This window comes from Suillus discolor (assembly GCF_016758755.1).
Source record: "Suillus discolor strain FC423 chromosome Unknown F5147scaffold_17, whole genome shotgun sequence".
NCBI lineage: Eukaryota > Fungi > Basidiomycota > Agaricomycetes > Boletales > Suillaceae > Suillus > Suillus discolor.
The window spans coordinates 514,131-529,614 of NW_024541264.1; the positions used below are offsets into that span (position 1 = coordinate 514,131).

At 47.9% G+C, this 15,484-nt stretch overlaps 8 protein-coding genes and 1 non-coding gene across 9 annotated transcripts; 4 read left to right on the top strand and 5 right to left on the bottom strand.

The window, feature by feature from the left end:
• The first annotated feature begins 135 nt into the window (after positions 1–135).
• Positions 136–2,808, top strand: F5147DRAFT_95005 (Gaa1-like protein). Its single transcript, XM_041444486.1, has 11 exons — positions 136–376; positions 422–524; positions 573–667; positions 722–806; positions 855–1,014; positions 1,066–1,167; positions 1,226–1,327; positions 1,380–1,659; positions 1,710–1,781; positions 1,831–2,200; positions 2,255–2,808. Exons 1-11 carry the CDS (start codon positions 261–263, stop codon positions 2,675–2,677), a joined length of 1,908 nt encoding a protein of 635 aa, XP_041294896.1. The 5' UTR covers positions 136–260; the 3' UTR covers positions 2,678–2,808.
• Positions 2,725–4,509, bottom strand: F5147DRAFT_95030 (TAFII55 protein conserved region-domain-containing protein). The gene is made up of 5 exons (XM_041444487.1): positions 3,837–4,509; positions 3,638–3,787; positions 3,511–3,583; positions 3,039–3,457; positions 2,725–2,988 (listed from the first exon to the last, which is right to left on the bottom strand). The coding sequence occupies exons 1-5, from the start codon at positions 4,452–4,454 to the stop codon at positions 2,773–2,775; spliced, it is 1,476 nt and encodes a 491-aa protein (XP_041294897.1). The 5' UTR covers positions 4,455–4,509; the 3' UTR covers positions 2,725–2,772.
• Positions 4,510–4,556: 47 nt separating this feature from the next.
• F5147DRAFT_95058 (BET3 family protein) lies at positions 4,557–5,414 on the top strand. The gene is made up of 4 exons (XM_041444488.1): positions 4,557–4,663; positions 4,727–4,924; positions 4,982–5,218; positions 5,274–5,414. The coding sequence occupies exons 1-4, from the start codon at positions 4,595–4,597 to the stop codon at positions 5,391–5,393; spliced, it is 624 nt and encodes a 207-aa protein (XP_041294898.1). The 5' UTR covers positions 4,557–4,594; the 3' UTR covers positions 5,394–5,414.
• Positions 5,415–5,513: 99 nt separating this feature from the next.
• On the bottom strand, positions 5,514–6,064 carry F5147DRAFT_771823 (mitochondrial 30S ribosomal protein S13; the record flags this gene model as incomplete). The annotated part of the gene is made up of 2 exons (XM_041441290.1): positions 5,514–5,966; positions 6,017–6,064. The coding sequence occupies 2 exons, from the start codon at positions 6,062–6,064 to the stop codon at positions 5,514–5,516; spliced, it is 501 nt and encodes a 166-aa protein (XP_041294899.1).
• Positions 6,065–6,173: 109 nt separating this feature from the next.
• Positions 6,174–7,380, top strand: F5147DRAFT_573392 (XAP5-domain-containing protein; the record flags this gene model as incomplete). Its single annotated transcript, XM_041431155.1, has 5 exons — positions 6,174–6,452; positions 6,529–6,870; positions 6,923–7,042; positions 7,092–7,286; positions 7,336–7,380. 5 exons carry the CDS (start codon positions 6,174–6,176, stop codon positions 7,378–7,380), a joined length of 981 nt encoding a protein of 326 aa, XP_041294900.1.
• A 75-nt stretch (positions 7,381–7,455) lies between these two features.
• Positions 7,456–7,546, bottom strand: F5147DRAFT_t64. The gene has a single exon. It is a non-coding gene; the product is annotated as a tRNA-Phe (tRNA).
• Positions 7,547–7,602: 56 nt separating this feature from the next.
• On the bottom strand, positions 7,603–13,071 carry F5147DRAFT_759878 (uncharacterized protein; the record flags this gene model as incomplete). The annotated part of the gene is made up of 19 exons (XM_041440464.1): positions 7,603–7,955; positions 8,004–8,086; positions 8,134–8,323; positions 8,374–8,515; positions 8,568–8,584; positions 8,634–8,780; positions 8,830–8,971; positions 9,025–9,086; positions 9,244–9,358; positions 9,601–10,552; positions 10,608–10,731; positions 10,789–11,187; positions 11,240–11,456; positions 11,506–11,632; positions 11,681–12,041; positions 12,097–12,301; positions 12,358–12,464; positions 12,520–12,723; positions 13,023–13,071. The coding sequence occupies 19 exons, from the start codon at positions 13,069–13,071 to the stop codon at positions 7,804–7,806; spliced, it is 3,795 nt and encodes a 1,264-aa protein (XP_041294901.1). The 3' UTR covers positions 7,603–7,803.
• Positions 13,072–13,263: 192 nt separating this feature from the next.
• On the top strand, positions 13,264–14,022 carry F5147DRAFT_651323 (translation protein; the record flags this gene model as incomplete). Its single annotated transcript, XM_041433529.1, has 4 exons — positions 13,264–13,351; positions 13,406–13,466; positions 13,514–13,625; positions 13,675–14,022. The coding sequence occupies 4 exons, from the start codon at positions 13,264–13,266 to the stop codon at positions 14,020–14,022; spliced, it is 609 nt and encodes a 202-aa protein (XP_041294902.1).
• Positions 14,023–14,407: 385 nt separating this feature from the next.
• On the bottom strand, positions 14,408–15,399 carry F5147DRAFT_686293 (uncharacterized protein). The gene is made up of 4 exons (XM_041436741.1): positions 15,177–15,399; positions 14,954–15,128; positions 14,741–14,904; positions 14,408–14,675 (listed from the first exon to the last, which is right to left on the bottom strand). The coding sequence occupies exons 1-4, from the start codon at positions 15,180–15,182 to the stop codon at positions 14,592–14,594; spliced, it is 429 nt and encodes a 142-aa protein (XP_041294903.1). The 5' UTR covers positions 15,183–15,399; the 3' UTR covers positions 14,408–14,591.
• Between the last annotated feature and the right edge of the window lie 85 nt (positions 15,400–15,484).

Sequence of the window (15,484 nt, forward strand, 5' to 3'; positions counted from 1 at the left end):
TATAAAGATGATGGAGGGAGGAGAAAGAAACGTGGACGAGTTGAACCCGGAGACAGGGAGCAACTTGACTTCCATAAACTCAAATATTAATCTGGTTCCGCCGAAGGTTCCGCGCAAACAAACTCGACGACGTTACGTAACTGGTGCTCTTTGCTTGAAACCACAGATCATCGACATGTTCTCTATGTTCTGACTTGCATAAACGTGTCCCATCTTCACGCGTCTCCAGGATACTTGTAACCAGTCATCACTGTAAACCCATGGACAGAATACGAGGTTTCCTAAGGCGCCCCAGGAGACCAGACGCGAATATCGCAAGACTTCGACGGCGAAGACAGGCAGCTGCCTATATCCATCGTAATTTAACAAAATTGACGTCAGTGGAGTCTTCATTGTTCGCTCTCTCGCTGAATTTGCGTAGGACTGCCTTGTTTGTTATTGGATATGCGTGGATGCTGCTTATCCCTATACCAATGCTCTCCCAAGGAACATACATAGACGAGAATGCCCTCCAGCCTGCACAGGTCCGTGCGCATACTGCTTGTTTGCTACATGAGCTAATAGAGCCATAGGTCAATACATATTGGAACTGGGGCGATGTTCACACAGCAGACTTGCAACTGTACCAACTGGATGGTATTCAAGAACGAAATCTCACCAGTGAACAGTATGTCGTTCTCCTCTTTGGACATTCAACCGCCCTGACTCATGTTATCAACAGAAGAGCGGAATTCTTCAGGACTGAATTCAGTAAACTTGGCCTTGCTGCTTCCATACAAAATTACACTTTCAGTACCAGTAAAGGAGTGAGTTTTTTTTTGTTTAGCAGCCAGTTTGTTATAAAAAGTTGCCAGACCGTCTCAGGCAACAATGCGTATGCCGTAATGTCTTCGCCTCGAGCCGCTGGAACCGAAGCGATAGTAATCAGTGCATCATGGTTAAGCAGGGCAGGGCGCGGCACACTGAATTTGCGTGGGACATCTACCGTATTATCTCTCGCTGCATTCTTAAAAGGTAGGGTTATTGAGTGGCTTTCAAAATTTTGATACACAACACGCTTGGCAGATTATTCTTTATGGGCGAAAGATATCATCTTTATCATCAGCGACGACTACCTCCATGGAATGCACGCATGGCTGAATGCATACCATGGCACAATACCGTCGAGTATGTCGTTTTGCATCTGCAGTATCAACTTAGCCTTCATTCTCTTGTCCACCACTAGATCTTCGTACAGACCCTCTCGAGCATACCTCGGGGGTCATTTGGACTGCTTTGAATATTGACTACAGCAGTCATTCTTTTTCGCACCTTGGTGTCTTCCATGGTGGGCAACACACCTACCATCTCATTTTCTGACTACTCAAGAATGCCTACAGAGGGCTTGAACGGACGTCTCCCAAATCAGGACCTCATCAATTCTTTCCGACTAATCTCACATTATACAGGTGGCGTCCCAATGACAGTGTACGATCACCTGGAGTATTCAGATTCTGTCGATCGATTGCCAGAGCAGAGCCTCTTTGCGCCATGGGTTCCGCCCTTTATTCAGCAGAGTCCACAACTTCAGCAATACGGGTATCGCGTTCGGAATGTAGTCCGACACATCGGCTACCAGGCTCGCGGCATGTGCAGCGGGGTGCATGGCCTGATGCATCAGTAATTTTGTTGTTCTTAGTAGCTTGTATGAGGATACTGACTTGATTCAGATTCCGTATTGACGCTATCACCTTGTTTGCCGTTCCAGCAGACGGACCGCATGGGTTCCATGCACTAGGAAGGTGAGTAATTATAAATTATCTCACACCCAACTACAGCAACACCTATTAGAATCGTCGAGTCTACCCTTAGAACAATGAATAACCTTTTAGAGCGTTTACACGCTTCCTTCTTCTTTTATATCTTAACCAGCCCTGGGACGTTCATGAAGATCGGCATGTTTCTCCCAAGCACCATCCTCGTCAGCGTGGCCATGTTATTCAAAGGGCTTGGCGAGTGGGTGACTGCGGGGTGGGTTTGCGAAATATCTGAGGCCTCTCTGAAAGGCAACGAGACTGAGAAGTCCAGTCCTGCGAAAGGCACATGGAGAAATAGGCGACGACCCTTGCTGTCTGCGCTTATCGTTGTGGTGACTACTCATGTTTTAGGAGTTCTCGTATTCAACCTAGTTTGCAGTCGATGGTTTGCCGAGTACCCTTCGGTTAGTTGTTTGACTACCTGTCGGTACTATACACTGACCCCACCCGTCCTATAGTTTCTTGCGCCAGTTATTTTTATCACCGTGTCTGTGATACCTCCAGTCCTCCTTCCGCTACTTTCGAAAAACGCCCCGGAAGCAGCTCCGACTTCGATGCTCCTGAAATCGTCGAATCTATGCCTAGCATCAACAGTGATATCTATCACGTCTCTACTAAACTTTTCCCTCGCTGCCATGCTTGTTACAACTATGGGCATCCCTCTGACGACGTCATATACATCCTCAAACACAACGACCTCTCGTTTACGATATGCTGGCTACTGTGTGCTAGCATGGGGTTGGTTAGTGTTGGTACCTGGAGAGGTTGAAAGCGCGATCTGGAACTGGGAGGTGCTGGGTGTATGGTTTGCGCCATTCATATGTATTGTGTACGCCCCGCTCGTCATGCAAGCTGCTATTGTATGTCTACAGGGGTCATAGATCAATGGCAGCGTGGCTTAATGTCGGATTACAATGTACAGGCGATAGTGTTAAAATGCAAAGCAAACACGGCGCAATGAGTGTGTAGTACCGCATTAACCAATGTCCATTGCAGCGTGATCGTCGGACCCAAACAGATCTCCCATTGTTTGATCTACTTCTTCCTGAGTAGCTCCCTCTGGATCTGTGTCTGGATCTTCTGGTGCGATACCCTCCCTCTTCCGCCGTTGTCTTTCTTTCATCTCGTCTCTCTGGGCAATCTTCATCTCGAGGTCAGCTGATAACTTGCGTAGTGCATCCTCAAATCGTTTCTACAAGTAACATGAAAATCAGAACATGAAAACAGTGTAGAAACAAATACCTTGATCAAAGGATTTGCGGAGCTGGCGATTTCAGTTTGTTTCTTCAACACGGCAGCTTCGAGGTCCCTGATTTCTTCATTCAACAGTTTCCTCTCCTGCGCTTCCTCGTCGTCGTCGTCCTCATCCTCATCCTCACTTTCATCCTCCTCGTCATCCTCCTCGTCATCACCCTCACCCTCCTCATCTTCATCACCGAGGGCAAGATCTAGCTCTGCGGCGAGGTCTTCGTCGATGTCGCCTTCGCCTTCATCTTCTTCAGCTTCCTCAGCTTCCCCCTCATCTCCCCCGAAGTCCGGTCCTGGAGTAGGAGCATCGCCTGCCTCGGAGCCAACGACACCGGGTGTAGGTGCATCCATGGGCTCATCTCGTTCAATGAATTCTGAGTCGGAAAGATCCGGGTTAACATTTTCCAGAACATCTAGCAGCAAGACATTTCAAAACAGACCCTACTCCAAAGAATGATGATGATACCATATTTGACCTCTGAAGCAAGTTCATCCGTGGCCAACAACCGCTCGACCGCCTCCTCAACACTTTCAATAGTCTACTTGGCAGCATCGGAATCACGCGTATGAATATGACTATACGGGGGACGTACCCTCTTGTTCACCCTCTTTCGAAATCGCCGTTTGCGAACTTGGTGCAAAGGCGGCGTGATACCGTGCGGCCAGATGAACTCATCGACGTTTACATTACGAGTTGTTGTAAATGACTCCTCATTGGGAATGCGGTTTTCAACTACAAGCATCTGCAGGCACGTAAGTGGAAGATACGACAGAACAAGCGAGACAAGTAACCTGACATATGTCTGCTACTTTGAACATTTGCTTGTTGTCCAAGGTCTTCTGCGCTTCGATGATACACGGAAGATCGACAAGCTTGAAGGAATATAAGGTATTTCCAATATGGAAGACTCCTCGGCGGGAGTCTAGGTAAAGTTCGAGCAACCCGACCACTGCAGGAGAGGGAGGCCACTCGCCTTTGAATTTAAACCATACATCATTCCCGACTTCTCTGGAGGAAACCATCTTGCGTAACTTTTCACAGTCCTCCCCAGGGGGCATACGGATAATGAATTGTTCTTCAAAAGCAAGGTCCTCATCATCTGAGTCTAACTCCCGATCATATGAGCCCAGGAATGACATTCCGGGAGCCTGCGCAGCTGCTTTATCGCTGAGCTTGAGTTTTAGCTTTGGCTGGGGTCGGTTCTTTGCCAACGAGGAGCGCGTCGTTCGCTCGGAAGGCTCAGGGGTGCCCCTTAGACGAAGGGTTGTAGCCATTGCATGTTCCGCGGCGGCACGAAGGGGCCGTGTTCTCTGCGGTTGAGTTGGAGGGGTCGGCTTAGCGCCATTAACGGTAGAAGGGCCCGCTTGATGTTCGTCAATATCGTCTACGACTATAAGGTCGTCATCCATGACGTGGTTGATGATTGTTCAAAGTTGGCCGAGCTTACGCTCAAACAAGTCGAATGTGGACTCCAAATATCAATTCCGTCACACAAGACGTGACGGTCACAGTGTATACTCGATGCACGAGAATCTAACTTTCGTCGACGATGGCGACGACGAGCAAACAGTATAAAGCCATCGGAGAGGATCTTTGGAAAAGTCGTACAGATAAAATCGTGAGGTTTGGACTTTGTGTCGTGCCTTTGGGTCAATCAGACCCCAACTAACCCCCCAAACAGAATTCAGAGTTGTTTTCTCTTACATATGGCGCCCTCGTCGTTCAGTTGATCCAAGACTATGAAGATTATGCTGTAGTGAACAAGCAACTCGAGAAAATGGGATATAATATTGGAACACGATTAATCGAGGACTTCCTTGCAAGGAGCTCTTTAGGTCGCTGCTCTGACTTCCGGGAAGTGGGCGAGGTGGCGGCGAAGGTGTGCGTTTATCACTACTCCCCTGAGCTGACGTTCTCAGAGGCACCCCATTTGAAGGTCGGGTTTAAATCCTTTCTAAACATCACACCAACAGTCACGCACTCTGGTGTTCCACCACCTTCCGCCCGCCCGACCAGTACAGTTCAACAATCAGGAGTTCCTGGCTCGTCTTTCATCCTGACCCTGGATGAGAATCCCTTGGCTGAATTTGTCGAACTTCCTGACGAAGCTTTGGAAGGAGGGCTATGGTTTAGTAACGTGCTGTGCGGCGTTCTCAGAGGAGCACTTGAGATGGTAAGTCCACAAACTAAAATAATCGGCGCAACTGTGTATCACGCCCATTTCAAAGGTCCAGATGCAGGTGCAGGTGGAATTTTTGTCTGATGTACTTCGCGGTGACGAGAGCACGGAGATTCGGGTGACATTGCTGAAGTACCTGGAAGAAGAAGTGCCAGTCGGAGACGACTAGATAAGCCACCTTGGATGTACTCAGAAATAGTGTATTATCTTCTACATAGAAGACAAATTTGGGACAAGCGCGGTGTCCGGCGAACTTCCGAGGATATATAAACATACATAATGAACACCCTTAGCCACGACGATCGACCCTGTTGAGTTTCTTCGCGGTCCGCGCGTTGTTTTGGGTATTCTGGCCGCGGACAGGTAAACCCATGGCATGCCTCTTGCCAACGTAGCTGCCTATCATGCGTTGGTGCGCAATATTATCCTTGACTACTCTCCTTGCTTCGCTCTCGATCTTGATGTTTCTCAGTGGATCTGCCCATGCCCTCTGTGAGAGCTTCTTCGTCTCCTCTTTCAGGACTGCGAGTGGGGTGGAGGCCGGGGGAGGTTGATAGGACGACGTGGCTAATGGAAAGCGAGGAATAGGTGTTGAAGTAGATGGAGAGGAAAGGAACGCGGCAAGTTCTGTGATTTGATGGGGTGTTAGACTTCGGACTTTGCACTTGTCGTGAATTTGAAGACGTGCACAAAGTCGATGTGCAGTTTTATGGCCAATGCCATAGAATGCAGTCAAGGCAAACTAGCTTGACAGTGAGCAAAGCTTTCGGGAAAAAAATAGCTATAGCGCACCCTTGCATATTGGTAATCTGGGAGTTGCACCCCCAAGACGTGGACCATGGCTCACTCGGAACAATTAGAAGGGAACGGTGAACTTCAAAGCTTGAAGCTTGAAAAGTAATTTCATACTCCGCGACTTCGCGCTTCACACCACACAACCAGAACCTCCATGGCTACTAACAACGCCGAAGGACGTCGCGAGGATGCTTTCATCAAGCAGCGCGCTCAGAATCGTGAAGAATATGAACGCCAAAAACAGACTCTCATCAACGAAACGGAAAAATCCCGTCCATCAGTCAACAAATTTGTCGGTCAAAATGACTCCATGGAAGAAACTCTCAAGAACCAGACTATCGGTCTAGTGAGGCTGGAGGACTTTCAGCAGAGAAGGAAAGAGCTGGAGGAGGCAAAGGCACGCGAGGCTGCTCGCACCAACGAACTCAAGTATGTTGTTTTCAGTGTCCAATGCCATTCTCTCTTGTGCCGTGGCGACCGTGTGGAAAGATGGCTTATATTCCATGGAGGATTTGTTTAGAGACGAAACAAAGAAGGTAAAGAAACGCAAGAAGACAAAAGCTACCTTATCATTTGCCATGGATGACGAAGGGGATGTCGAAGGAGACACCTCGTCGCGTCAAAGTCCTGAAGTCCAAAACGGTGAACAACCGTCCAAGCGCGCCAAGTTCCGTAAGAATCCCAATGTCGATACATCGTTCCTTCCGGACCGTGAACGAGAGGAAGCGGAGAGGAAAGAGCGTGAAAGGTTACGCCAAGAATGGATTCGCAGACAAGAGGAGCTCAAACAGGAAGAAATCGAGATTACTTATTCTTATTGGGATGGGAGTGGTCACAGGAAGTCGGTTGTGGTATGTTTTATATTGATCTGGTGCTCATTCGCTCATTCGCAGAATGCTTCAGTGCAAGAAAGGTGATACCATTAGTGCTTTCTTGGAAAAGTGCCGGCAGCAGTTCCCGGAATTGCGAGGCGTTAGCGTTGACAATTTGATGTACATCAAGGAGGACCTCATAATACCTCATGTGAGTTTGACTTTTCCTGATGATTATTTATTTCAATGTATTTCGACAGCATCATACGTTCTATGACTTCATCATCAACAAAGCTCGTGGAAAGAGCGGGCCATTGTTTAATTTTGACGTTCATGATGATGTTCGCCTGCTTGCTGATGCGACCAAGGAGAAAGACGAGTCACACGCTGGTAAAGTGGTTGAGAGAAGCTGGTACCAACGGTTCAAACACATCTTTCCGGCCTCTCGATGGGAGGTAAGCAAAGCGTCCTTCCTGGGTCCATATCCTGTTAATCAAGGCATAGATCTACGACCCAGAGAAAGAATACGGCAAGTACACCATCGCTTGATATCTTTACGTTCATACTGTGTACACGTTGCGTTTTGAAGACATGATAAATCTTATGACTATCATTAAAAATATATGCCAGGACCGTGGATTGAACACGGGACCTCCAGAAGGCAGCGGCTATTCAGTACTTCAGTCTGTTGCTCTCCCAGCTGAGCTACCCCGGCGATTCACTTGGAGTGAGATTTTTATACTGGTACATTTCCCATCTCCAGGAGGCGAGCAATGAGTGGCGACAAAGTTGTCTGATAAGCATGGCCTTAAGGCACAAAGAGTCTGCCATGCCACATATATTGACTGATAAGTATCTCAGATGATATGGATTATAGTGAATAGACTAGGCAATCCTAACCCAGATGCTATAATACATGCCTTGTCTGCAAGTGAGATGCAAGGTAGAACCCCGTCAATTGCGCTTTGAAAGTCAGGGTAGATGATCGATATAATGCGACGTAATATCGAAGATTGTCCAGAGGAGCCCGTGCGTCGTGATGCTCCGCACTGCACTGACGCCGAGACCGCGATATATACGTGCTATGCCAGCAAGAACTGGCTTTGGATCTTTGGGATCCGGACCTAATGAATTTTGAGCCGTAGTGACATGACTGTATTGGTCTGCCGTACCGCGCACGAGGCGACGGAGGGTTTCCCATACTCCTTTCGGAGGAGTGCCAGCTAAAGCACGTTGCTGAACTTTGGTCTTTACTCTGATCCGAGAATGAGTTTTGTGGCAAAGAGAAAGACGTGGACTAACACATCAAGGGGATATATCAATGCCCATGAAGACACGCCGGCCAGCGAACCACAGACAAAGGGAATCAAGGATGTGGGTATTGGCAACCATGCTGGTGTTGGTCCCTGCTCTCCCGAGCGCTGGCGGCCCAATAGATGTCGCATAGCATCATATTCGAAAAAGTATAATGCAGTGCCGGCTGTATCTCGAACTGGGGAGCAGGATCAGTCAGAGTAACAAATGATGAAGTACATCACTCGCCAAAGTGGAGACGGAACCCTATCCAGGGCCCAGACAGCCCGTGAGTTCGAAAAATTTCTCGGACAGCGTCGATAGTATTTGGGGGTTTAACCATTTGTACGCCTTTAGTTGCGGCTATGCTGTATTCCAATTGCCTTCGAACCTGTCAACAGTGGAAGATTACATTCCCAGATAAATTGGCCAAGTAAATATACCTTGACAAGTTCGAAGGCTAGTTTCACATGTCAGATGTTTGAACTACGCAGTTAAAAAGCACGCACGTGCACTAGTAAATGAAATCAATGATCCAGACAAGGCACCACTGAGACCGCCAGCGAGAGCAGCATCAGATGCTCTATCACCTGTAAAATAGCTGTTTTTACGACAGTATTCTTTTGTACTACTGTATATTGTAAATGAAGCAGCACCTGGATAGTCGTTAGGCTTGTAAAGAACAGACAGCGTGCGATAACTCACGGACGAAAGAAATCGTAACAAGTGGTATCCAGAGACCTCTATAGAAGCCGGTCACTCCTTCTTCTCGATAGACGATACCAGCAAGCTTGAGCACTGGCATCCTTGTCTTGGTGGTCTGCAGTCTCGACTTCAAAGAATCCAACTGGAAAACAGCTAGATTTGTAAGTTGCTTCAATGTAGAAAGGCCAAACCCACTGGATATCCAACAAATGTCGAAATGTAGCTAGCTGAGAGAGCGCAGACCACCGGCTTATTTCCTAGCAGAAGAGTCATTGCAAAATCGACGTGGATTTTTCATCCTACATACGCTTCAGAACGTCGTTAAAAGCATCCCTGTTAAACCAGGGACTTGTTGGCGGGCTAGAAACTTTTCAAGAACTATGACCTTGCGAGAAGTCCAGATTACGAGCGTACCTTGTTCCACCCATAGCTCTTCTTGCTGGACCAGACGAAAAGTCCAGTTTCGTGCCTCTGCCAGTCCGTGTCGAGAAAGGCTGGGCGTGATCTCAGTTGGAGCCAGAAAGAAGAGCTGGAGAGGAGATAGGGATCCTCAAAGGCAATTCGGTATATGCTTGAAGGAGCGTCGGAGGATGTCACGCGTCATCAAAATTGCCCATATTTGGCCGACCAGACGTTTTATGTGCCTATATTTAAAATTTCACGCGTCTATACATAACACGATGGTCCGGGAAACCAATGGAAATTACGCCAATCTCGAGGGTGTGTACTACTGGCATATATTTATCAGAAACCACCCAGCCTCTTCTTCACAAGCTTCTTATTCGGAACATTTCGACCGCCGTACAGTCCAGGTAACACTTGGGTACTTGTCATCAACTCTTGGGAAGGTTGAGAAGGTTCAGGATAATTCTCATGCTCTGCGGTTTGTAGATTAAAGCCTCGAGGCTGGGTGCTAAACATTCCCCAGTGATTCTGGGCAACATGAATGGGAGGTGGACGGGGCTCGGAACCTGCAACAATGAGCGGAGGGCGCTGTGATGTTGTAGTCGTCGTTTGCGTAGCGACTGGTGCAGTGGGGAGTGCCCATTCTCGGGAGGGAGCGATAGGATCGTCGCCTTTTGTGTTGTACGGATCATGATATGTGTAAGACTCAACGTCCGTTCCGACCTCCCACTCCCTCAACAACAATCGCACACCCAGCGGACTGGAAAATTCCACATCCTGTGTAGGTTCTGCAACAGCGTCTTTGTCCCTGGAAATACCAGGGTAATGGTTTATACCAAGCTTGGGATATGGACGCAGGTAGCCAAACTGAATCTCGGGAAGTTCGTCGTCAAGTGTCAGAGCTTTTGCGGCAAGAGACATGCTCTCCACATCGTCGACCTGGATCGGAGCAACGGGCTTAGAAACAGGCTGAGCTGAAAATACCATGCTAGAAAGGGCCAAATCGAGGATAAGCTGTTCTCGTGAATTCTCCTCTTGTTGCACGAATGTCCCAGGGACATTATTCGAGTAAGACAAATTGAAAGCTTCCAGAGCACCATGCATCTCCTGCCAGTGGTCCACGCGACCAAGCCCCATACGGCGGAGAAATGGCTTAAAATCGCAAGACCATGCTGCACCACTCGTAATTTCCTGGACCGGTAGCTCGTTGTGTACAAGCGTTTTGTACCCACGATTCGAGTTAATCATCCCACCAGCGAGAAAGTCCGCTCGCGAGTCCTCGTCTGGCTCTTTGTCAGCGCTAAGGCAGACATCATATCTGAATATGCAACGGATCAGCGTGTAAGGACGACAGATGTTTGAACACGCCTTACAAGGTCAACATCGTCTTGTCAGAATCACTTGTCCTTTGCCAAAACTGATAAAGCTTGTCTATCATCACGGTAAATTCGCCCTCAGAGGCGGCTTGCTCTTTAACACCCCCCGTAACGAAAATTTCTGCAATCAAAATAAGTATCAGGGCATACCCGACTAAACTGAATCACAAATACTCACTCTGATACGCAGTCCGTAGGTTTAACTCTGAGAAATGCCTTGCGCTCAGTGGCCCGTACTGAGGCTGAAGCTCCTTTGCTCTTTGAGCTAGTTTCTGCACATCAGCAGACCATTCGTGGCTAGTGCCACGAGTCTGTCTTGGAAGTACGTCCATGCCATTGTGATATACAGCAAAGTCCTGGCAGTGGAGACTGTTTTGTCCAGAGAGCCGCAAGAGGGAAACGGTGGACCTATCGGGCTGGACAAAGAATGAACTTTCCGACTCAGACGCACCCATATCTCCGCCGTGAGGTAAAGATGTTGGAACGGAATGACAGTGAATCAGATTGTCATTTCCTCGAGACACATCATAAATGGTGATGAGCCCGTTTTTAAGCGAACTTAGGAAAGTCAGAGGGCCTACAATGGAAGGTGAGTGAATAGAGATGACCAATATTTCGCTGGTCCGTACCGCTGTCTAACTGCACGGTTTTGACATTGAGCGATCTATCATGCGCTCGGTTGTGCTTAAAGCTCAGAAGCACTTTTTTCGGGTACCGATTATCCAACCATAGGAGTTCCGAGGTCGTCGAAATGGTGAGGAGATGTTCCCGCTCTGACGAGTCAAAAGATGTTACAACAGAGCCCAACTGATCAGTAGAAAATAGGTCGACACTAGGCTGGCTCGACTATCTCTGAGTTAGCTGAGAATTTAATACGTCTTCCTGGAATTCGTACCCTGAAATCGAGATGTTGAATGCAGCTACTTGACGCTAAGAAGTAGCCTTGGTCAGACGGACGAAGTCTCCAAAATTGATCCCCATCTGTGTTCTCAAAACGAACTTGGTTAAGCCCTATGCGCCGCCTGATGAAGGTATGAGCTCAGTGAAATTGAACGAAGAAGGTTACAAACACAGCTTTTGCTCCTTCATATATTTTGCAGTTGTAAAGTGCTCCAGAGGTGTTCACAGCAATGATATCCGAGTCATGGGGTGAAAATGCAGCATCTACTACACTTTTGCCTCCCACGTCATCAGAAAATATGTCTACCTCCCTTGTGGCCTTCAGATCGGTGGCTTCATCTGCCAACTCAATGCTCAACAGAGATGTTGCGGAGAATGTTCTGACTAAAACAAGATTGGTACCACGCTTCAGAGATGAATTTGATACATTTGGGGCCGAGATCTGGAGAATGGGTGTCTCAAACTTGGACGCGGCATGTCCGGGCGCGTGAAAAGTCGAGTCAGAATCAGTGGCGGATATAAATGAAATATCTAGCATTTAAGCTGAGATTAGCCAATGAGGGCGAGATTGGGCACGGCGGCTTACTCAATTCATTGTTGGTTTCTCCCATCGGAAAGAGGACCAGTGATGTTTGAGGGGTGCTGGAAGACGGTACAATACTAATGAGACTGCCTCTCAAAGGATCGTAGATTTGCAACTCTCGGTTTCGTCGTTCATCGGACTGGAATTCCGCCTTGATGAGCTCCGCAGGGAAATCGGCGTCCGGGAAACATGTTCTAACAAAGTTGAGCTATTAGGGGATGCACAACGTCAAGATAATGCTAGGAACATGGTTGAAGCCCGTACCCCTTCTTCGATTCGTCTCCACTGCCTAAGACGACTTGGCGTCGGATTCACAGATCGAGTGGCAGGAAAAATACAACGCCCTGCCCCAACTGGTGTCACTCTTCGAGCTGAATGAATTGTCAACTATGACCATGCTAACTCATGCAAAAGATTCAAACTTACCATTTGATGTATCAACAACGGTTGTCCAAGCTAGCCTTCCGTCGGATGACACGAGGGTCGCTCCACCAAAGGTTCCGTAATCGAGAGAAGGATTATTCCAATGTTGAGTGTCGTGAACTTGGGGCTTTTTGTTTCCCCTTCCTTGCTTCTTCTTCACAGGCAATGATTTATGTCGTTCATCTGCAGGCCAATGTTCCATTCCATCTGCGCAGATACCAGAAAGTGTTCAAAGAATGCAAGCTAATCAGCACAAGTTGTAATTGATTTACCAAGAAAGTAATTATGAGCGTGGAAAATAAAGCTCCGATCTCCGACAACATTTTCTTTCAGTAAAGCTGCAAAGTGTCAAGGTTGTTTTCGACTATGCTTGCACTTGCGCCGAGGCCACGGCAACTCCTTTCACAATGTCGACAATTTAGTACGACCCGCATTGCATGGGCGCGGACCGTAAACCCCAGTACTTCTGCGACGTCTGCCAAATGGTCACCGAATTCGATACGTACTGGTCTCATTGCGCGTAAACGTGGAATGACTGCTATATGGGACGACCATGGTGCGCGCGTTCCGGTCACGGTATTGCAGGTGAGCGAGTTTGCATGTGCCTTTATCCCGTCCTCATATATGTCGTAGCTAGAGAACTGCCAAGTGACCAAGAACATTGTCCATGTGCGTCCGGACCGCACCGAGTATCATGCAGTCCAACTTGGTGCATCCGACCGTCCAAAGAGGACAACAACGCATCAGATGAGGGGTCATTTCCGGAAGGCTCGCGTTAAGCCGAAGTATATCGTGAAGGAGTTTCCTGTTACCCCCGATGCACACGTCCCTGTCGGTGAGTTCCTCGCAAGCATGTTTTCTACTTTTTCATGACAGTGAAGTTATTCAGGAACAACACTTTCCGCTATTCACTTTGTACCCGGGCAATTTGTGGATGTGATTGCCGATTCGTGAGTTCTCCGTATCATTTTTGCATGTTTGACTCAGGCCTTCCCAGTATTGGGAAGGGATTTCAAGGCACGATGAAGCGGTGGAACTTCAAGGGTTTGCGTGCAAGCCATGGTGTTTCTGTATCACATCGTTCAGCCGGTGCGACTGGACAGCACCAAGTTAGTGTCTACTAAATGGAGTAATATCCCTACTGACTCTGATTTATAGGACCCGGGTAGAGTCTGGCCTGGTAAGAAGATGGCAGGCCGACTGGGAGGCGAACGAACCACTGTCCAGAATCTTCCAGTGGTCCGTGTTGACACGACCCTCGACCTGATTTTTGTCAAGGGCGCAGTACCAGGGGTCGACGATGCACACGTCCTTGTTCGTGATGCAAAGAAGAAAATGCTCTGTCTCGCAAATGCAAACCAAGCTAAAGGTCTTTATGAGAGTGTCCTTCCCAAGGGTGTGGATGATCTACCTTTCCCCGCCGGGACTAAGGAGATGGTTCAATCCCTCCCTCCCGTAATCGAAGCTCCTTCAAAACGGAGTAGCCCATTCATTCCCAGGGAATAGACTATGTATAAGTTCACTCGCATTCTCAAGCACTCTTTATTCTAATTTTTGGAGCATTGCTGGTGTGAGTATATTGGCCTATTTTTTCTATGGTAGAGGTACGTGAATGAGCTAGATGGTCCGGAGCAATAATTTAATGTGATCGTAAACCTGCTCAACATTTCCTCCTCGCTGTCTCAGGTTTGGATTTCATGTTGGTCGGAACACCGATCTTTGACTTGAGAAGTGACTGATTTGCACTCATTATAAGTTGAGTGGGAAAGAAGACCCGAGCAGGATGAACAAAGCATTAACTTCTCAGACTCCAAAGGGTCATGTTCGAGGCTTCCAGCAATCTTCACGCGAGTATTAAATATAAACTGGCTCACTCATCCATCCGGTAGGATTCGTATCAGCAAGAGCCCGTGGTCGTTGAAATGAGAGCGGGGTTCTACTGTTGAGTTAACAAGATCCAGTCAATGAACGTTCCGAAACCACTGTAGACAGTGATCGATTATGATAAGTAAAAGCGTAATGGCCACGGTATGTTCGATCTGATGTACTGCGGGCGCGGATACAAGTCTCACAGGTTAAGATAGAAGTTTTTCGTCGACGATTTCTTTAGTGAGTCCTTCTTCCGCATCCCGAACTTCGATGGTCCTGTTTGCTTCTGCCTAGAGCATTGTAAGCGTCATTGAGTGAAGTTTCGATAGAATTGAAGCCTTGGCACGGTACTTACGACTCTTTGAAAGTCAAGGAGGGCGCTAGCATGCAATGTCATCATGGTTGTCTCGGATGATGATGGAGCCCAGTTGATGAACACGAGTGGGAATGATATCCTGCCATCGCGGTGTTTGAGTTCATATGACAACACGACATATCTGGGAGAGTTTCGGGGCAGCTCTGGAGTGTGGAAATGAAGAGATGAAGAATGGTTCCAAGATGATCGTACCCTCGACAAGGTCTTCGATCGAAATATTGTCATGCTCCTCGTCTACGACCATCTTGAGAGCAGCCTTATCAATCTTGATAACGATTGCTGCGTGTCCCTGGCTCCTACGCTGGAACCGAAATGTTTTGAGGGCCTTTGTGACATCCTCGTTGATGTCCACTGTCCTTGCTTTCGACTAGAAATGAAGTTATAGCGAGAAGAGGCAGATGTGTTTACTACTTACCGCCATGTATAACGATCTGAGTCAAGTAAGATAAGATAAGGTAAGAGCAGAACCACTTGGGGTCCTGGCGGCCACCGTCAGAGTCTGCCGGTCGGCAAAACAGGTTGTTTTGGCGAAACTATGTAGGCTAGGGCTGCGCGGCAGACTACGAGTAAGAGAATCGTCACGGCAAAGGCATTGACTCGGAGATTGAGTAGAACAGTAGTACTACTGACGCGAGAGGTGCATCATCTTAATTACTTTAGGGACGATGTTCTACATAATTCAAACTGCGTTATCAGATCATCTCCGCGAGTCTTGGATACCTT